General features: G+C 39.9%; 1 protein-coding gene across 1 annotated transcript; it reads right to left on the bottom strand.

Annotated features, from left to right (window-relative positions):
- Positions 1-1,082: 1,082 nt before the first annotated feature.
- PLPP2 (phospholipid phosphatase 2) lies at positions 1,083-17,543 on the bottom strand. The gene is made up of 6 exons (XM_075206362.1): positions 17,435-17,543; positions 6,475-6,626; positions 5,826-6,100; positions 4,514-4,571; positions 2,981-3,157; positions 1,083-2,759 (listed from the first exon to the last, which is right to left on the bottom strand). Exons 1-6 carry the CDS (start codon positions 17,490-17,492, stop codon positions 2,628-2,630), a joined length of 852 nt encoding a protein of 283 aa, XP_075062463.1. The 5' UTR covers positions 17,493-17,543; the 3' UTR covers positions 1,083-2,627.
- Between the last annotated feature and the right edge of the window lie 5,105 nt (positions 17,544-22,648).

The raw sequence follows: 22,648 nt of genomic DNA, 5'->3' as shown, positions 1-22,648 counted from the left end.
CCTTTACATTGCAAACTAATTTATTTCTAGTAAGATCACTGCACTAATCTTATCACATATTTACATTCAGTATAAGCATTCATATACTTCAAAATTGAGCTACATCATAGAAATCCACCCAAAAGGTCTCCAATGAAACATTTTTCTCTTAAAACATTAGCGTGTGTATTTATCGCTTACTCTGCTGTGAAACATTTTTCTGGCACCAATTCGATATATGTAATAGATAACATAAAAGGCGCAAGTGCAATTGTTTTGAATGTACCCAAGATTGCAAAAATGTTTATTTATTGTAAAGGTTTGTGATTCTTTCCATACATTTACATATTCAGGGCAATGCTATATTTCCTTCCATTTTTTTGATTAAGTGGTGATGCATAAGAGAGCTTTAATGGTATGTCATTTAAAGGAACCCCACACCTGAAAAATTGTTGTGTCTAGACCACAGGTATTTCGATGTTGACTGAGGCTGGGTAGACACTTCAGTGTTTTCAGCCAACCATCAGGCCAATCACCCGATAAACAACCATTCAGCCAGATATTGCATTAGTGTATACACTTAGACAATGGTCGGTGCTTTTGAACAACTATTGGTCATTATTTGTTTTCAACAGAACTATAAATCTCGGTCAACTATGGAACAACATCCTTCCAATTCTGCAGTGTGTAGGCACTCACGATCAGGATCTTCATAGAGTTTACAGAGTGATCTTTTGAGCTGACGCTTATGACATTGGAGAGGACAGATCTGAGGGTAAGTCTTTTAAAACATGTATAGTGTGTAACCACACTATAATAATGTGTGATCAGGACTTTTTTTTTGTTCTCTCTAGTCATTAGTAAAATCATTGTAGATTGGTCAGAAAATTCTATAGTGTGTACCCAGCATTATTGGGCTCTGAATCCGCACATTGTTTGGGTCGAGCAGTCCTGTTATACTATTACCCATCTTAATTCACAGAATAACATGACCACTCTCTTCCCCTTAAAACCTCAATAAAGGTGCATATTTGGAGCCAGATAGAAAAAAAAAAAAAACATGTTCTTGAAGATCAATGCAATCACAGGATCCACCACACATGTTCAAATTGCAGCAAATTTATAGCAAGCAGTTAGAAAGCATTTTACAATTTCAGTCACATAACTACCTAGAATGTGGATGAGAGGATAATCCTGCATTCGGGGGTAAACATGACTTGATGTGGACAGATTTTCTGCCTCCGAAGGACTACCTTATAACAAACATTCCTGCCCATTTGCAAACTCTCCAATACTACACTGCTCAAACACTACTCATTGTACTACAGAAACATTTTACTTCACTGATGCACACCTTCTACCTGTCTGTACTCCCAGAGTAGCTGCCAGAAGAAACACAGAATTGGAAAGGAGAAGAAAAATGATTGAAGTGGGAGGGTGCCGGCCACTGTTTATTTTGCAATATACAAAATAATTCAAACAAGTTCAAAATAGACATTCTGGCTGCCCAGTGGTTATGTATGTGCTGCATCACTGGAAGAGTGGGTTCATGCAATATCAAAGCTTAACTTCTCACTCCAGTGAAGTTACCACCATACAGTAAAAACAGAAATGATGGGAAAAAAAATCTGTCTTATTCCACCTCAACCTTCAGACCTTAGCGGGTGACAGGAAGGAAAAGAGAAGTGTGGAGTGAAATGAGGCACACTGTAGAGTGGTAAGTAGTTAGGGGAGGAGAATATAGAAGGGTGAAGATTAGAAAAGTGTACAAAGTCTCAAAATCAATTGATGAACAATGACGTTGATAACTTGGGAGAAGAGAACGAAAGCAACACAACAAATACATAGGCACAAAAATGTTTAACCTATTCATTGACATAATGAGGATGGGGCAATTGCTTTATTTACAGCCACAGTATCCAGTTCTAAAACATACATAAAACCCAATACAGTAATATATACAAGAGTATTTAGGAGATTTATATCCTTTTACCTTTCTCCCCATAGGCTCTGGTTATTAATTTTAAAGTGGTTTTAAACACACAAGTCACACAAACAACGCTGGTAACTGCACTGTAGAGTCCTCTCAACCCCATCTTTGCAAATAGGCAGGCAGTCAGATTGTACACTGCAGAGGAAGAGACCTGAGTGTAGATGCAGGCTTTTCAACCTACTATGGTACCCATGCGATGCCAACCACAGGCTAGCAGACAGCTGGGCAATGGACATGGAAGACTCAATGTCTATCTGGCACACAATCCAAAAACACAAACTGTCACATTTCACACCAAGCACTAATCCTGCTCTCTCAATGCATAACAGCTGAAAAAGAAAACTCACTTCCACACAGACCACACACAAACACTCATCCTTAATATTTCAAACATTTCATATATAGAAACATCTGCATTTCTAGATATCTCCATTTATATATATATATATTTATATAAAAAGTTACTTTGGTCTTTGTGCTAAAAAAAAAAAAGAAAGACATGGTCACAAGATCTTCTAAAAAGTCCAAGCATGGTTCAACCAGTAGAAACCCGCCTGTTCAGTCCATTAGCCTCTGGGCTGACATTGGTAGAGTCTTCCAGCCTTAGAAACCTCAACAATGTTGTTGGTGCAGCTCAGAGGACCAGAGAAAAACCTCACGATCCTCCCAGGTATCCAAAGTGATTCTGGTCAGACTCACAGAGCTGGAGGCTTGGTTTGCTCTCAAGAGGGTCTTTACTACACTGGAGAGGTGGTCTGACCTTAAAGAAGTCTGAAATGTAGCGCACCTGAAGAGAGGGGGTAAAAAAAAAAAAAAAAAAAAAGAGCCATAAGTGCAACAGCCTGTAACAGGGCAGGAGATATTAATATTTATCACAACATGGTTGAGGATTGCTGAACGGTACTGAGTGAGAAGACTAAGGCATCAATGTGATCCCCACTTCTGAGCTGTATGTGCCTTTCTGGCATATCCAGTCTGAAAATGAAGAGCACTGTAGAGCAAACTTACTGTGAGTGCAGCTACGATAGCCCCTTGCAAAAGTCCCACAAGAACGTCACTCCAGTGATGCTTGTAATCAGAAACACGTGTATATCCAACATATAGAGCAAAGGACAAGAGAAAGAATTGCACTGTGGGACGCAGGAGGCGAGCCCACTTACCACACAGTCGGGCCTGGATATATAACTGGACGGAAGGGAGAAAATGAATTCCGTTATTAGGACTCATTGGCAAGTCATGCATACTACACATTCTATACAATTGGTATAAAAATGGTCAAGTATTACTGTAAAATCTGTTCCAGGTTTATTTTAAAAAATCTGATTAAATGAATTTGTTTTTGAAAGCTATTTTGGTTTTTATTTTAAAAGGTTATTACAATGTACTTGCTATAAAAAAGTTAAATTGTTGTTAACAATGTAATGTTAAAATAAAGTCTTTTTGAGGTTCAAAAACACCATTTTATAAATATAAATCATAGGCACTAGCATTGTTCTATCTGTAAAATCACAATGCAAAAGAACCAATCATATTACATGGTTAATATGTTTTTCAATTAATTAGAAATGGTAATCCAAAGCGCTGTGCTATAAAAATATATAAGATTTAGTTGTATAGCGCCAGCATATTCCGTAGAGCTTTAATATTGGGAAAAAAGCCTGTAATATAAACGAGACTGGGTATTACAGTCAGACAGAGGTAAGAGGGTGCGCTACTAGCAAGCTTACATTGTACAGGACAGTCACACATCACTGTTGGTCAGGTAAATATTGAAAAATTAGTGGTGTTTATATGCGTGTATATATTTTATATCAATGAAAACATTAATATAATGGTCCATCTGATCGTTAACAGTGCGTATACAAAATCTTTAGAACACATAATATTCCTATTGTATATAGGAACTATAAATATTATATGCATGCTGACAATTTTTACATTTTATTTTCTGTTTTTGATATTACTACTTGCCATTTTACATTTTTACATATATAATCATATGTACTCATGTTTTAAGTGTTATCAATTTTTACTATGCGGAAGCAGCATTTTACTCCTATATGATCCCAACATTAAATCATCCTGGATCCCTTTTTAATATTTTTTGCTTAAGGGTTTAGGAATCCCCAAATTTACAGGCAGCACCAAGGCACTACACAACCCAAACGTGCAAGCTGGGACTCCCACAGACCAGAGCAACATGTTTGACTCTGTAGTTGAAAGGTGTGCACCATGCCTGGTTTACAGATAAGGCATGGTATATGGCACAGTAGTAGGAATACACTCTAGAAACACTGCAGGGAGTTTCCATAAAACTTCAGTCTGAGGTGTGACAGGAAATCAGCACTTAAAATGCCTGTTTGCTACATGCTGGCAGATAGGATGCCAAGGTACCAGTTTCCTGGGTCTAAAAATAAGCAGGCGTACAAAGCACAAAGCACTATGTGTCACTAATCTTATTGCACGAAAAAAAAAAAAAAAAAAGTGAACCAGTGAAGAGTAATAGAGTGTAGCTGTAAAGGTGACAGATACAATTCTTACCGAGAGAAAGAGCATACAGTACATTCCAAATGATGAGTGTCCAGAATAAAAGGAGAGTCTGAAATAGAAAATCCAATAATGTCAAAGAATTAAAAGCCAGAACTGGAAACACAAAGAGTGCATACAGATAGATACATTCATTTTACAAAAGGTATTATGCCAGAGTTTTCTCCTTTTCTTTTCCTATGTATACCTGGTTTCATTTGGAGAGATCGTGTTACACATTGAAGATTAAGGAAGCTGAATGCAAAACTGTACACATTTACAAAGCTGACCTCCGTGGGTGGAGAGTAGTATGTTAACTTAGGGGGTGTTTTGGTGACTGAAGCCTATACTTGCCCTGGGATCTCTATTTGGATTTAAAGGAGTAACAACAAATCACTTTTGCACAGTGAAGGTATATATTATATAAAAGATACGGCACTAAATGAAGCTTCTGATTCTTTTCTAGATACATTAATCTGAGGGAGAAGAATACAAAGGAGTGTTTCAAGATACTTTGCACAGACATTGGACCTGGAATTATGTATAAACGCACTTCTGCTGGGGTTATGAGTTCAATTTCCGACCGTGCCCTTATCTGTGTGGAGTTTGTATGTTCTCCCTGTGTTTGCGTGGGTTTCCTCCGGGTGCTCTGGTTTCCTCCCACACTCCAAAAACATACTGGTAGGTTAACAGGCTGCTATCAAAAATTGACTCTAGTCTCTCTGTGTGTGTGTGTGTGTGTATGTTAGAGAATTTAGACTGTGAGCTCCAATGGGGCAGGGACTGATGTGAATGAGTTCTCTGTACAGCGCTGCGGAATCAGTGGCGCTATATAAATAAATGGTGATGATGATGAATGTATACGTTTGATTTGAGCAGGGCGATGCTTATATGTGGAAAGAGCTGCAGTCATAGGTGTGCTAATTTTGTAGATTTCACAAATAGTGTAACAAAGAGAATGTTATCGCTACAAGAACACAGCCCCCTTACACCACTATTTTAGGAGAATTGCCAGGTAAACCAATACTTATGCCAACACATTACATAGTTGATGAGGTTGAAAAAAAGACACCAGTCCATCAAGTTGAACCTATTTTGGATCTCCTGCGATCCTGCACTTATATTTGAAATTAATCCAGAGTAGGCAACCGCCAATCTGTTTCAATTTTGAAAATCCCCCCAGACTCAATATTGCAATCCAATTTTTACCCTATATCCACTACTATCCTTTATTTTAAATTACATCTTGCAATATTAAGAATGTCTGACTTAATAACTATTTCCACCTCACAAACATGGTACCACATGTTCTGCTCAAGGATCTCACCTGGATTCAGTAACATTTGCATGGCTGCCACGGCATTCAAACTTTGTCACGTATCCAGAGCAATTGACAGTTGTCCAGTCAGGGTCACACACAGCCAGGAAGTTGGGCCGTGGGCGGCCTATCATGTACTTTGCCAGGTCAGTGAGGGACTGGCTGACAGAGGCTCCAAAGAGAAATGTTCCTATCACCTTGTACAGGGCAGCCACGTAGTTATTACACTCAGAGCGGGAGTATAGGCGTTTAGAAAAAACCATGTACATCTCTCCAGAGGTTATCTGTGGACAATATAGAGAGCATGTTATGCAATAAACTGTGCTTTGTCATAAACGAAATACTTCTATACATTTGTTCTAAAACCTGTACTACTGCTTATGAAAAAGATTTTACTAACATAACCCTCCCCCTAATCAGAGCCCCAATAACTGCTACATACAGCCCCCTGAGGCTCCTCCATTCCTCTTCTACTTCTCTTCCTTCAGAAAAACTCTTATAAGTGGTAATGTGATCATATATGAGCTCTATATGCACTGAACACATGTAAAACAGCAAAGCCACCTCCCACCACCCTCGGAAATAATTATTGTAATTTGACACAAACAATCCTCAGAATGTTACACAAATAATATTTACATTAAACAAAATTACGTACAATGATAACTGTGCAGGAAATTGTAACTCCAGCCATCAGACCATGAGTAATGGTGTCTTCTCGATAAGGATATCGAATCGATTCATCGTCACAATAGAACCCACGCTTGTAAGGCCTGTTCACCAGCGACATAATAATGAATGGCAAGGACGCTGGAAGAGAGATCATGGTTACATACAAAACACTAAAGTTATGTTATGAAGCATGGCATTGTGGCCCTAATCATTCTGATGCCTGTAGAGATTAAATTGGAGCTCTTCTCCTTACTTCCTTAATACAAAAACATATCTGCACCATGTACACCTTAAGCAAATACTGTTCATTTTATCAAGAAGCTGCTACTAATGAGAAGTAAAATAGCAGGAAAAAAAGTTTGCATTGTTAAATGAATTTAATTCATGTAAAAAGAACTAACCTGACAGTATAATAAGCTTGCATATATTTTACATAATTTATTTCCTGTAACTTGCTGCCCACCACAGCCAATACTTTATATTTCATTCTGCCTCATTATAGGACACACAAAGGAGGTGGTAAGGGGCTTGTATGAAGCAGTGCTACAGACCACACTAATGCTGAACATTTTGAGAGCTGTAATGGCACTCAAGGGAGTTAAATGCAGGAATAGGGTGCAGCATATGGATTAACTAGGGCAGGTCTGAGCGCTCCTTTTCTCAGCTGGTCTAGCTGGTTTTGGCACATGGAAAAGAAACCCATGAATCTACATACATCCTCTCACCTTGCACTCTGCATGTCTGTTTTCACCTGACATCGGAGCAATGACTTCCAGCCAGCGTGTTATTAGTTCGGTTTCAAATACATGAGGGAAACCTGAGAAAGGTCTAATAATTCTTTTCACCTGAATAAACTGGTCGTACTCTTAGCATTGACCCACCCTGTCCCACTAAAATGATTAGTTACAGTTTCTTTTATACCCTTTGTTTATTCTTTACTACATTTCAATTTAGGTAAAAAGCATATATGCCTATACTCTCCAATTTAACCTCTTTACTGCCAGAATATTTAAAAGAGGAAAAGGTCACAACAATGTTATAATTCATGATGTGCTCAGTAAGTTATACACAATGTTGTATTATGTATGACAGTAATCATACAGGTGCTAAGTTTGAGGACAGATGGGTAATTCAAAATCACTTTGCTCTTTGATCCAATCCTTTTCAATTGACTTTGATCAATAAAGGTGGGAAACAGGCCAAATCTAAAAGCCCCTACCCAATCTCCACACGGGCATAGGCTCATTGTTCTACCCTGAAATGCAGACAGGAGCAGGCTCAACACAACAATCTGTCTTTTCAGCACAAGGTCAGGGTCAACAACCACATCAGTATAACTCTCCCACCCACATGACTGTAGTTCACTAAAGTGCTGAACTGCCAGATTTTCTATAATGTAGCACAAAGCAAAGGCTACTCACATGTTGATCAAGTCATGTCTGGTATATATCAATATACACACACATATGTAGCTTATCAGTCAGCTTACATGCTGGGTGTAGTGGCCCTATAGCCTAAGCATAAAATATTTGTAATATGACACGGGTTTTCAGATAGTGCCGAGAATGCCTCAGTCTATACACCTGGTGGAAAAACTGCAAATCAATCTCATAAACAGTACTGAAATAAGGCCCTAAACATTTGGTTCCCAGGAACACCTGCTGTTTCCAATGACTCAGCTGGAGTATTTCAGTGAGCAAGACTGGGACAAGAAGTCAAGAACAACTCTAATGGAAACGACACTCTGGATTGCTCCCATTCACTTTCCTAATGCCTGGTGAAAAATATCCCAGGGATTATACTGGTTTGGGTGGGGTTAGGTTCCTCAGGACTGGATTTGAGAAACACTGACAATGGAGCAATGATTACTTATGAAACAGCAGTACTGTCACCATCCACTAAAAGAATGCATGAGGTTCAGCAACTAGGAATTTCCAAAATGTTCATGTGTTCAAGAAACCCGCTCAAAAACATCAAAAGTCCTTATTAATTATGTCACTTGACCCCTCCCACCTGTCATTTCAGTTATCTCACAGGTACCACCATGCCTGGTCTTGGCTCTGCTCCCCAGCCATGCGGTCAGCTGTCTCCACCACCCATGTTGATCCCACAGGCATAGCCTGTCAGGCCAGTCCCTGTCTCTCCTCCGTCCTAATAATATCCACCTGTGTGCATCGGCACACAACCCTTCTGGCGAGCAGCGGCATGGCTCTTGTGAGGAGATTCTGTTCAGCTGTGCAAGCTCCCTGCGCTCAAAATTATGGAACTCTCCAAGAAATGCCAGGCTGGCGGTGCCCATATCATTAACAAGTACCAAAACATGAAGTAATTTCCAAACCAGCAGTGATATTTGGTGAGGAATCCTATAGAAATAGCTCTGTAAAGCAGTGACTGCGTTAAGAGGTCACAGAGAGGAAAAATACCCAATTTCAGATTTGTTGCTTAACAAAAAGCTACACATCAAGGACTAAACAAAGAACATCAAAGCGTACCCTTAGTACCCATTAATCAACAGAAAACATCCTTCTTTGCAATGTATATTCAAACAGATATAAATAGGCTGGTGAAGGAGTTGTACTCGTGGCTAGCTAACAAAATGGGAACTTAGGAGTGCCCTAAATTCTATTGTATGTGTGTGCCAGATGTGCAGTTGCTCAACCATGATGGAAAGCAAAAATATACAGCAGAGAGGGATTTCTCCACTAACCGATTCAGTGTTGCTCTAGTAGCTTGGGGAGCTGCATTCTCTGGACAGACTCATGCACATCATCACATCGATGTGTAAAAGTAAAGGCATGCAGAGTTATTTGAAAATGTTCACCAATTAATGTGGACATTGCTGTGCAGAGAATACCGTCCTTTTTTAGTAGAGTTGAGGATGTTTCTCTTTTTGCTGTCACAAGCCCTGGAACCTTTAAACACTTTCTGTTTTGCACTTGTACGTAATATCTGTACACCTTTTAGTGTACAGCACAGTATAAAATGATGGCTATTTATAAACAGCAAACATTTCTAATGCCTCTAACAAATATAGACAGATTGCTATTAAACCAAACTGAAAGTCCGTTTCAAGAACCAGCACTGCTCTGAACTGTATCCTCTATTTTCAGCAATTACCACACACTCTGAAACAAATAACTACAGGTCTGCATGACTAGGAAGACACATAATTATTGGGTTGTTAGAGGAACGTTCTGATGTATTTGTGTATGGTGACAATTTTCCACTGAGCAATCCAGGTACAATAGAGGAGTAAGAGAATAAGCTGGGCGTGTTTGGATGTTTATGACCAATGGAAATAGAAACCAATACAGCCTAAAGGCTTGTGCATGAGAAGCATTTTGTCAACAAACAAATGTGGAGAGTACAAACCGATTTATGTAATCCTGAAATCCAGGCTATACTCACCGAAACCTCTTATGTACCAACTGTGTACACGGATAATCCATTCGACATAGGGACCAATAATTAGTTTGCAATGTATTCACAATATTGCATAGATAAGGATTGGGGAAGGAAATAAAGGTGCCTGGTACCTTCCCCTCACATATATGGACTGGGCATTCAATTAACAGGAGATTCACAGTTGGGTGCAAAGCGTAAATTGGCACTTTGGCATGCCAAACACAATGGGAAAATACAGATCTGACCCAAAAATAAAGCACATACATCTCTATCTTGTATGTTTGTGTAAATATGTGTTTTGCTATTGGGAGCCGTGGGAGAACTTGTCCTTCTTTAGTTCATTAATACACATTCTTGTTACAAGCTTGGTCCTCCACGGCTAACTGTAAACTCATGAAAACACACAAACAAAAGATGCCAACGTGTGAAAACTAAACGCTAAAATAACACTGTAATGGGCATCTAATACTATAACAAGTATATTTATAGGAATATGGTTGCAAGTATATATACACACATACAAGCATAAAAACATGCTAATCAAAAGCCCCCTGCAACAGGCAATGTGGGGAAAAGACAGCCATTTTAATGCACATAAATACCTGTATACATAAAGTGAGCAATGGCCCCACTACGGTACAATATAAGGATATTTTAAGTCACAAATGAGAAAGGCGGCTATGTAAAAGCACAATGACAATCGCAGAACACTTTTATACAGGGCATGGAGTTCCAGAAGGACATCAATGTTTTTCTATGATAACAAAGAGCACATTATTCCTCAAAAAACACTTTCAATTTGAAAGAAAACAAATTGATTGTAGATTCTTATAACCAAATATTACCCTTCGCTGACTATTGTTCACTTCATCACTGAGCACATTTAATGTGAGTCACATAACTCAAGTGATATTACTGCTAAACAAACATGGGATTTATATTACACACACTATATATATATATCTCATGTATTTGTGTAAAAAACAATGCATGCTGCATAAATGTATTAAAAGCAGACGCATTGTGTAGTACATTCTCAAAATGCCCTACGATTATGTAATAGGTATTTTCTTTAATCTGCTGGATCCTTGCTATTTACAAGCAGTATTTGAGCTGTCAGACTGGGCTATGTTGTCTGGTGCTGCCCATTTTGAGTCATGACTGACAGCCCCTTAATTTACTGCATTATGTTATAGAGCTCCAGCTCACTTTGTCTAGTACATGATTACCTGCATGTTTGATGGGCCTAAGGAATTCTAAAAAGTATAGTACTCCAATGAATACTTTCCACAATGCTACTATACACACTAGGAAAAAGGGTTTAAAATAATCAAAGAAAAATCATACATCCCCAAATTATCTCTAAGATTAATAAATAAATTGCAAAATATTCACAAAGCCTCAATATATGGCATTTTTGTTTCTGAATAGAGTTTCACTTTAATTCACTTAAAATATCACTACATGCTTTGTATTGTATTCCCTTTTTTAACACACGTTTTTCTTAATGCCAAATGCATAATTTCTATGCAATTAATGTAAAGACATATTGTACTCAAGTTCATTCCAGGAGAGGGTCTCCTGATCCTAGCCTTAGTCGGCATGGCAGAGGTAGGAGAGGGACAGGGGATTGTGCTGTGAAGAGCATGCCAACAAGTGCATTCCAATGCTCCTCAGCAAACTACATCTTAAATCATGTGACTGTGGTGCTAGGGTATTTACAGGACACTTTGTAAACTGTAAATCATTAACAGTATGAGGTAACACTATGTATTGCTTACAGTAAATCAGTGATGTTTTTTTCAGAGGAGTGCAGCTTTAAATGTTTTGGATTTTAGAGAATGATATTTGTTATATTTACTACATGTATATAAATGTACATATTTTTTTTTTAAATCATTTCTGCTCATAGCATATGCAATTGTGCTTAAGCCCATTAAACACGTTAGAGGGTAGCAGGACATTCCAGCTATTTCTGATTGCAGATAAGCTTGGCTTGTCCAACTAGGCTGGCCTTTTCCTGTGGGCTGCAAAAGCAATTCATCCAAAAGGGAAATTATCATGAAAACAATTGTGCTATATTAGGTAAACATTGTGTACTATTTTAATTACTTTGATGTGAATAACAGTAATGTTTCTGTTTAAACCATTAAGTTAGAAATAGCAGGGGGGAGAAAGAAAATTAGTTTGTTAAAGGCAGTTCACTTGCAGCAGGAGATGCACAAAGAGAGCATAACTTATAAACCCTAACCCTGCCACAAATCATTAAAGTTGCACAAAAAAATAAATCTTATTAAGGGCAACTAGATTCCACAGATAAATAAATATCTGTAGAGTCAGTATTTGCACTAGTTTTACATCCATGTACGAGTATGGAATGTAAGGAGCGCCTATAATGTGAGATCATACATGTAGCTTACAATTACATGCTCTAGGTATTTCATCAAACATGAGAACAGCGTTCAATGATGACAGAAATCTGTTTTTGCTGACAGGTGGCTGCCATGTTGGCTCTCCGAATAGAGGTGATAATGTATGGCAGAGTCTCTACTAAGTGCAAAAAATATGTACAGAAGGGGAAGACTTTGGCGTGAGTTGATCAGCTGAAATTATATTGCAATATGAACTAACATTCCTTATTTTTAATATGGAATGGTAGTTAAAACAGCATTAATTGTGTATTTGGCGAATGCAGAGTATGAGTGACAGATATACACACACGCACAGTAGTTTGGGGGGAATTTCTGACATAGTATGTAAGAATGCTGCAGAACAAAGCAATAAACAGGCATGTGGAAATATTTAGCATATCCCCTTAAACGTTTGTAAATAATGTACAAAGTATTATTACAAAGAGTAGATTACGCACAAAAAGTAGTGTGACTTCTAGTTTGTGCCTGAAACGCCCAAGAATAACTGCTTTAGCTTATGGGGTATTCAAACTAAAGATAGCATGCCACAAAGAAATGATCAGTGTCACAAGTAGGACATTGCAGTATAGAACAGGGTGGTCCAGCAATATGACTGACACTCATCATGTGTCCCCTGAGGGAAATTAAGAATCCCCCCCCCAAAAGCTACATATTCTTAAAGGCTGTTAAATATGACTGATGGATCTTTTAAAAAAGTTGAGGCGCTTGAAAATATTCTCAAAAATATTTTTAATTAAAGACAATACCAAAGACATATTAAAGTAAACCCCGCGTTTCTTGTTCCATCATAGAAAATGACCATATTACTTCTTTACTGCAAAAAGAAGTATGGGTATGCATAGCACAGATTTAGGCTATGTATGTCCATAGCAAATGTGGCTAAACACACGTCAGAACTGCTTGGGTAACAGGATAACCCTTTAAATCAGCCACACGCGCCAATTTGGAAGGGATCCTGCTGCTTGACACCTGGGCCGCAGGGCCGAGTAACTTCTGGCTTCACTTTAAGCTGTTCGTGCGGTCGGAACATGACAGCACAAACAAGTTGGCAGCAAACATTTTGCAGCCACATTCTTCATTATGTTCATTTTTAAGGGCCCACGCTGCAATATTGGGCCAACCAGACAGTGCACTTACAATGCATTTAGAAAAGAGTTCTTGCAATATATTTTTTTATTAGTACGTGCACCATGCAAAAACATGTACATAAACGGCATAGGAGTTGTACATACTCCTTATCTAAAGTGTATATCAAGTTACAAATATATTAGATATATAGTAGATAGATCGATCTAATATATTATACATCACACACATACATTTAGTCAGAAACAGTACCACCCACCATCAGGTTCATATTATGACCTCTTGTTCACGGTTACTTAGCCATAAATGCTACGCCTGTCTGAAGGTCGACCAGGAAGATTATACAAAAACCAGAAAGGAACACACTTATACAAACTCTAAAATGAAGTACAATACAATTTCCTTGGCAGAAAAAATATGGTCACCGATCTCAAAATGAAAAGGACACACTAGTTTTTTTTTTTTTAAATGCTTCAAATTAAAATGGAAACTTCTGTTAATGCTGTCAATGAAAATTCATGTTTCTAAGATTTATCAACTCTAAAAACCTTATTATTAGCATAGATTACTATAGAACCAGCATACTACGTGACGCTTTACAATTGGGCATGAACACAGTAGCAGGTAAATCAGTAAAATGCACGAAAACTAACCTGCGACTTTGTTAAGCATTTTAATGCATTTTCCAAGGCTATGCCAGGTCACACTCTACGGTACAGGTAAGAGTGTTTACACAGAAATAAGTGCTGCCCGTTTTAACTTTTAAACATGGTGTTCCAGGTTTATTATTCAATAAGGGTTATTGACACCATAAGAAGCCACTCATCCTTATTTTAATGCAATTTTCAGACTTTCGCAGCTATAAAGTGTATTATAACGAATGAGTCCTAAAAGAAGCTATTTGCAGATTTGGAGCTATTATTCGGAATGCTTGGTACTTCAGGCTTTCTGCATAAGGGGATTTTTCGTAGTATGGAGCTGTCTGTCTAAAATATACTAATCTCCTATTTCTTTTTAAAAAAATTACCTACTTTAGGATAAAATTCACAGTGATCAAGTTGGTCTGCATGCAAGACATCATGAAAGATCACAACTTTTTTCTTTCTGATTTTCAGAGCTTTCGGAATAAAGTGTTTCTTGATAACAAAAATCGATCCTGTAAATACTGGAACAAAACTAACCCTGCTCCTGATTGTACATCATCTTTATACAAGCTTTTTCAGGGCATATATTCACTTGTAGTATATATAGTCATGTTTGTGTACACACACAAATATTCACGTAACATACTACATACTATTTTTCTACTCCATAAATTATATTTATCAGTTACCAAAGAACTACAAACAAAATGTGCTCAGGAGCACACCTGCACGCACACCCGACCTCTCTGTACACAGGGGCAGGCTGACACACCTGGATGAGTTCTCCGGGATCTTGTAGATCAGGTTTCTCGACATGATTTACTCAATCTTTTTTTAAAACAATCTCTAGCACTTTCCAAAAAAACAAAAAACAAGGGAGGAGAAAGTATGTAAGTGTGCATGGGGCCTTAACCAAGGTTCATTTTGAAAGGAGGAGATGTGGAGTGATTCTGCATTCAAGCTTGACAGTGGCACTGTGACAGAACCTCGACAATCTTTGTCACAGAATACTCCTACTCTATTTAAAGTCAACAGAAGTTTAAAGGGAATATAAGTCCACTCGTATAGGTACTGTTTGTGCTACAAATTATCACGTGCCCCGTGTGATATCAAAGCCACCCTGTTGTAGCTGGAATACATCCACCCAGCAGCTATTTAAAGCTGATTCCACACTGATAAAAATCCAGCTGCTTGGATCTACTGTGGGATCTGGCCACAGACATGTATATTTGAATCTGAAAGACAATTTTTTTTCGCTCAGACTAACTATCCTTATCTGACAGAGCTACACTAGCGCAACTGGATGATGACCGCATAACTGTGGTCATCTCGTCTCCTGCCTATCGACAATACGTCCCATTCGACATCTGATGACTCCCTATCATATCTCCATCAGCTATCCTATACACGCAGCTAGTGCAGACAGTTAGGTCTGAACAGGGACTTAATTCAGGTAGTATTTCACCTACCTCAAAAATCCTGAGTTGCAGAACTATAAAACAACAGTTGTAACAGGTTGTCATTTAGGGTTAAATTTAACAAACGGTTGATGAACAAGATGGCAGAAACAGTAACCCAAATACTAAAGTACAATTGTTACCGCTACAGCTGGATCTGGCAAACTACAAGTAGTCCCATAGAGAAAAAGAAGAAAGGGGTTACAATACATTTCTTAATCAAAGCAGACATGCTCCAACACAAAAAAAAACGTGTTGGAATCAAATTCTATTTGTCAGCAAATTGTATTAGAAAACTTTCAATGTTTGGAACCCTGCATAGTACTTGAATTAGAACACACACATGGAATGTATCACACATACAGGGTAGGACAAACAAATGGGACATTCAGGAACCAATCACTGAGGCCTAGAAGCTTGCAGAATGGTTTCAACAGCCAATTGAGATGTGCATATGTTGATCAACAAACATGACTTCTAAAATGTAGCCCCTCCCCCCCACAGTATTTTTTGCATGTTCCTGGGATCTTATATATTGAATATTCAATAATTTTATATATTAATTGCATAATCTGCTCCTATACCTGTTAAATATTTAATCATTTCTAGGAGTGAGGCGACATACACAATCTTTAATATAAGAATCCAAATAACCCTCATTGCAAATACACAAACATTACCATTTGCTGTGGACACAGATAATGAAAACCTGCCAGTGATCTGAGGCCTGCACCACACAGGGATAGTAAAGAGATTTGCACCTTGCTGATATTTCCCATCCCCCAATGTAATCAGAGGCAGGATGGTAAATATCACACCCAGGAACAGAGATGGGAGTAGTGGTGTTAAGTTTACAGTTTTATAATTTTATAATAAATATTTAGCTGAATTACGGCACTCCAAAGAAAACTGAAACCGCTTCCTTGGTGCACTCCATGCAGAGAGGCCAAATACACAAAGCAAATAATAAAAGGCACACACAGGACTTATTTGAACAAGTAGACAGTATAGAAGATGTTAGGCAACCACTAAATGGGAAAGAGCACAAGGATACGTTTTGCTATTTACATATTTCAAAGTCTGTGATTGCTACTTTATTTTTTTTTAATATAGAAAACTAGTATCTGAGCATATATGGGAAACACGTATGAAAGCGCAGTAAGAATTGAGAAATCCCTAAATCTATATATTTTACACTTGCAATTACCTCAATATAGGTTACTACTAACAGCAATTATTTTGATATAACCTATAAGTGGACAGAAGACAACATCTCAACAGGTAATAAAGTTGGAATACACAACCGCTGAAATGGTTAATTGGATAAGAATGCAGGTTCAGACAACTGCCATAAAAGTATACCGCAGTGGACTAGGAACACATACATATAGTTATGCACAGAGACAGGTATAGATGTGTACAAGCCCTGGGGCAGTGAGTGCTAATACTGTCGGGGGTAATGTTTGTTATGGAAAGGGACAGGAGCCTGCTCCATGGACACAGTAAGAAGGGACAACAAAGAGGGCGCAACAGAGCGAGTCTACAAAGAGGGCAGCATCGGAAATATCGGTGATCAAACAGATCTGGCATCCAGTACAGGGAGGAGGGAAATACCATGGGGGCACTAAACAGGGGAGCAAAACACAAAGCATGGCAACGGGATAGGAGTAGCAAAACTGGGGAGAGAGCAGGCAACCCCATCAGCGAAGACTAAGAGGCAGAGCATGGGCAGCAGAGGGATACGGTGGAGCCTGAGAGAGAGAGCAGAACTACACAAAACAATGGGAGAGGCTGGAGCCATGGGGACAAGGAGCAGCGGGGAAGGGGATAGCTAGGTGGGAGGTGGTGAGGTACGTGGAGATAGCACTGGTAACAGAGAGCCGGGATATTTGGTAATGGTGTACAGGACATGTATTTCTTACCGACACATGCGCACAGCACATCCAGCAGCACATAAACGTTTCTCCGGCCGGGCAACATCCTCCCCCCGCCCGCTCCGGTCCGAGCTCCGGGACCAGACTGAGTGAACCAGCTCCGCCCACCGTGAGTCTATGGGCCCCGCCCATTACCTGACGTAATAAACCGCCACGCCCGCTTTTCATTTATTAACCCTCCTATTTCCAACGTATAATCACCTTCCTATCACACACACTTCATCATGCTTTAGGTCCCATGTGCCCTGGTTTCTGCAGGATAGTCCCATTTTCCACTATAAATCGTTAATGGAAAAGGCTTAATTTTTCAGAGTCTTGTTGCCCAAAATTAACAGAATAAGTGAAGATAAATGTCTATAAATGTTTTACTTTAGTTCAGTCTCAAAAAGGAATGTGGGTGTATTGTTTAACCTGAGCAAAATACACTTCACTATCGGTTTCCCAGTTCATTATTTCAAAATCATGGGAGTCCTAAACACACAGCGCCTAATGTAGATTTGGACGCATTTTACATGCAAAAACGCAGATGTGAAATGCGTCAGGTAAAAACACAATTCAGTGTTCATTTTGAGTAAGACATATCTCAAGTTCTGCAAGGGTCGCATATGTGCCAGGTTGATGTCAGGCATATATTAAATACTTGCATGCAACTGCGCATATGAGGCCAGGGCGATGTGCTGCTGTACGAAGATTTTGAGCAGGGCGTATGCCACAGAGTGTAGGCCATATTTCTCCTCGAAGATAGCTCATAGAAGCTAGCTCACAGTTGATGCATTATTATCACTTATGTATTTAACGTTTCCATACATGATATTGTGTACGAGTAGAATACTGCAAAGTCAGCTGCGGATGATTTGCATACTGTTTCTTACAGTACTCCTTTTGCGGATCAAGGATTGTGTTTTTGGCGTGACGCAATTATAACTAAGTCATGACGGAACATACTTTAATCCAACAATTATGCGCACCTTTCTGCTGTACTTTAGATTTCTATACTTTGTGTGACACAATTGCAATCAATTTATCATAATTAATCATCATACACACTTCGATCAAACAATCATGTGCACCTTTCTGCTATACTATAGATTGTGTACTTTGTATGATGCGATTACAATTGAATCATCACCTAACAACACACACTATAAGGAAACAAACAATTGAGAAATTTCTGATACTCTATGGGGCATATTCAATTGTCCCAAAGTTCGAGCGCTCAAAAAATATTACCATTAATACGGTAATCTCTCGCTGGATTTCAGCTCGCAGCTCCCTGAGCTGCGAGCTGAAATCCAGCGAGTAAATTACCGTATTAACGTTTTTTCCACGCTCGATTACCGTAATATCGGTAATCGTGCACGGTCCGCGGGATTTTCGGCAATCCCGCAGACAATTGAATATGCCCCTATATGTCAGAATTTCAATCATTACATTTTCACTCTTTCTGTAGAGTGAGCAGGGAAGCTCTTAGTCTCACGAGATTACCAAATTTGTGAAACTTAGAGCTCCTCGGCTTGCTCTGCAGGCTGTGTCCTATCCAGGGACTGGGAGCAGCTATCCACTCTCTCCTGCTAGCCAGAGCTGGATTAACACTTGAGGGGCCTGGGTATTTAAAACAGGGGGCCCCTATTATGTAACATGGTTATCATTTTAGACAAATACACAGGCAATACTGTGTGCAATTGTTACAAGCCGCAGCAGTGCCCAGCCGCCGCGACTCACTCTCCTGCGTCCCAGCCGACGCTATGACGACCGGGACGTCACTTTCGGGTCCCATCCCGGCCTTTGCCTAGGCAACGGTTGGGACGCTGCAGTTGATAGCGCTGCGTCTCGGCATTAGGTGCATCCGGGCGCGCGCCCTACTATTCATGTGTATTTCGTTATGACAGCCCTTAGGGCTGATTAGTTCTTTGCCCCCATTGGCCAGTGCCTGTTTATAAGGCAGGGAGGGCTTAGCCTCCCTGCCGGTTCCAGTTTATAGCCTGCTCCTGTACCTTGCTGCTGTTTACCTTTGATTGGATTTTCCGTGTATGACCTATTGCCTGTCCCTGGATCTTGAACCCTTTGCCTGTGACCTTGACCTATTTGCCTGTCCCTGGATCGTGAACCGTTGCCTGTGACATTGACCTATCGCCTGTCCCTGGATCTGAACCTTTCCTGTGACCCCGACCCTGCTGGAACCTGACATTGCCTCTGGTGCTCCGTCCAGTCTGCAAAATCGCTGGCCTGCCTCCGTTCCGTGTACCTGTGCGCAGCCTTGTGAGTATAAACTTATACTACTTAGAGTTTAAGACCTGGGGGCATCTGAGTACCTGTGAGAGTAACCAGTCTCTACGGGAAAGGCGGCTGCTATAGGTGAAAACCTCGTCACCTGTTCTATAAGTTTATGCCACACCGGTTGTCGTAACAGCAATACTGTTAGTTTCACACAACTCTGCCTTCACAAGCAGTACAGTGTGAACCAGGACATACCTCCCATCTGTTCTTGTAGTTGGACCAAATCTCACTAAACGAGACAGTCACCAAAATTCGGGACTTTCCCACCAGATTCAGGACAGTTGGCAGACTGTCCGCTCTCTCCTACCTGTTCTTGTCACTATCACTACCTGTGGCTGTTGGTGTCTTTAGTTGCTGCTTGTCTGGATCCTGGAATGTTGGCGGCCCTATTTGGAAAAAAAATGGGTACATGTAATTTAGAACACTCCAACCAGCCCTGGGGGTAAATGTATCAAGGTGCGATTTTGACAGCGTGTTAAAATCGCGGCAAGTTTTAGTGAAAAAAAACAGAAATTTATCAAGGTGCTATTTTGACCCAGATCTTCAAAATCGCTGGTCAACTCTGGCGATTTGCTGCGATGTAAACACTCCCGTGTTTAGCTAACTCTCCTGTGTTGTGTCAGTGAGTTGTAAACACATCACTGTTAATAGAGCTTAATACTGTAAATAGAGCTTACGCAAGTAGCGTAGTTCATTGCGCATGCGCTACGCTACTTGCGTAAGCTCTATTTACAGTATTAGGTGATTTCCCCAATAGCGTGGGAAAATCACATAATACAGTACATAGACCTTGGTAGGAGGTGTTTGCGGCGGATCCAGCTTTTTTTATTTTTCTTCAAGCAAGTTTAAAGAATCATGGGATGTACAAATATGGGGCTCTCCTGGCCGAAGCAAAGAAGACTTCTAGCAACAAGGGGCCCCTTCTGGGCGAAGCCAAGAAGAGATTTTTCAAGCACAAACTGTTGGATGGTACAAATAATTTGGGACTGGGGCAAGCCTGGACATTTGGAGCTATAATTTCTTTCTTCTATAATTTCTTCTTGACATTTACAAGCAAGGACTTTTGGAAGGTACAAATTCTGTGGGACTGGGGCAAGGCGGACATTTGGTACAGAAAGAAGACACCTTTGGTGAGTATTTGGGGTGTTATTATTTTTAATAAATATATGTGGTGTAAATGAGGGTGGTTACTGTGTTTATTGTGTTTTTTTTATTTTTATTAAATATGTGTGGTGTTTACCAGGGTGTTGTGTTTTTTTTAACATTTTGTTTTGTGGAACTACAGGTCCCAGCCAGCCAGGGATGTCAGGGCATGTTGGCACTTGTGGTTCTCCAAGTGACAAAATGCCCACACTATTTTGGGCAACCTGGCTGACTGGGATTTGTAGTTCCACAAAAAAAATGTTGTCCGTTTGTTATTTTAACTCTTTATTGCTGTATTACCCTACTACCCACAGCCCAGGGGTAGTAGGAAGAGCCCTAGTGCTATCAGCACTGGGATGGGGGTCTCTAGGGGGGGGCCCGCTCGTTTTTTTCGGCGGACCCCACTCCCTAGGGAATCCATCCCAGGGCTGAACAGTCTAGGGTTGGTTAGTCATTATGGCAGGGGGACCCCTGCCGCATGTCCCCCTGCTATAGTGCCGCCAAACCTGGCTGGTTTGCCTAGTGGTGGTAAAGTGAAAATCGAGGGGACCCCACGCAAAATTTTTCCCTGATTTTCACGGGATCAGCACTAGTCAGGCAGCACTAGGGTTAAGCAGGAATAGAGGGGGGACCCCACGCCTTTTTTTTTTTTTAAAACTTTGTTCTATTCTTTACCATTTTTACACTGCCAGGGCAGTATAACAGTGATGTGTTTATACAACACGCTGCTATCAAGCAGCGTGTTGTATCTGGCGTGTTTTCAAGAAAACTCTCCTGAGTTTGCTTACTCGCAGCTTCATACATTTGAGAGTTTTATAGCTGCAGTGGCAAACAGTTGGGAGCTTGATCTCTGGCGATTTTGCAAATAGCGATTTTGACAGAAGCACAACTCTGGCGATTTTGCATGAAATCTCAGCTTCATACATCTACGAGTTTCAACTCTCCCGAGAAAATCGCTGGATTTGCAAATTCGCACCTTGAGGGGTAAATGTATGAAGCTCCGGGTTTTTCAACACCCACGAGTTTGGCGTCTTCAGCACTTAAATTTAAAGCGGCGCTGCCTTCTAAAGGGAAGTTTCCCTTTACAAGGCAGCGCCGCTTCAAATTTAAGCGCTGAAGACGCCGAACTCGTGGGTGTTGAAGAACCCGGAGCTTCATACATTTACCCCCTGGTGTTTAATCAATACAACGCATGTTTTATAATTAGGCCTCCCTCCAGCCTCAACATTAAAATACTAGTATTCACATCTAATAAATAAACCTATTTCCCTCCCTGCAAACCACCCCAGCAATAAATTAAATAGCATTTACATTTAAGAAATATACCTATTTACCACAACCATCACTGCCATTAAATAATTCAAATTTTTTTCCCCAAAAGAGCCTGACTTTCAATTAATAGCCCCCAAATCACCCCAACATTAAATTAAAGGTCCAATCACCCCTTCTTAAATTGCTAGGCCCCAATATTAAATTGAAGTGATCCACATCATCCCCCAAATAAAATAATTAGCCCACACCTAAACTCCACCATTAATTTAATAGCCTACCTCCCACATTATATGAACACTCTCCCCCTTCCCTCATGCCTGAGTATGTGCCCCCAATTGATATTAAGCCACCATAGAGCCCACAAATCATATTATACCACAATACCGCCCCCAGTTGATATTATGCCACAATAGTGCCCCCAAATCATATTATGCCATACAGTAGTGCCCCAAATCATATTATGCCATACAGTAGTGCCCCAAATCATATTATGCCATACAGTAGTGCCCC

Source organism: Mixophyes fleayi, chromosome 1 (assembly GCF_038048845.1).
Source record: "Mixophyes fleayi isolate aMixFle1 chromosome 1, aMixFle1.hap1, whole genome shotgun sequence".
In the NCBI taxonomy this organism is placed as follows: Eukaryota; Metazoa; Chordata; class Amphibia; order Anura; family Limnodynastidae; genus Mixophyes; species Mixophyes fleayi.
Note: the sequence above shows the minus strand (reverse complement) of the source record. Positions and strands in the feature narration are given on the sequence as shown.

Excerpts from the sequence above, each read along its gene's own strand:
- PLPP2 (XM_075206362.1), bottom strand. The coding sequence starts at position 17,492 with ATGTTGCCCGGCCGGAGAAACGTTTATGTGCTGCTGGATGTGCTGTGC. Across the intron at positions 6,627-17,434 it reads TGTGCTGTGCGCATGTGTCG|CGTCCTTGCCATTCATTATT; the intron begins GTAAGAAATACA and ends TCTCTCTTCCAG. Across the intron at positions 4,572-5,825 it reads GCAAATGTTACTGAATCCAG|ACTCTCCTTTTATTCTGGAC; the intron begins GTGAGATCCTTG and ends TTTCTATTTCAG.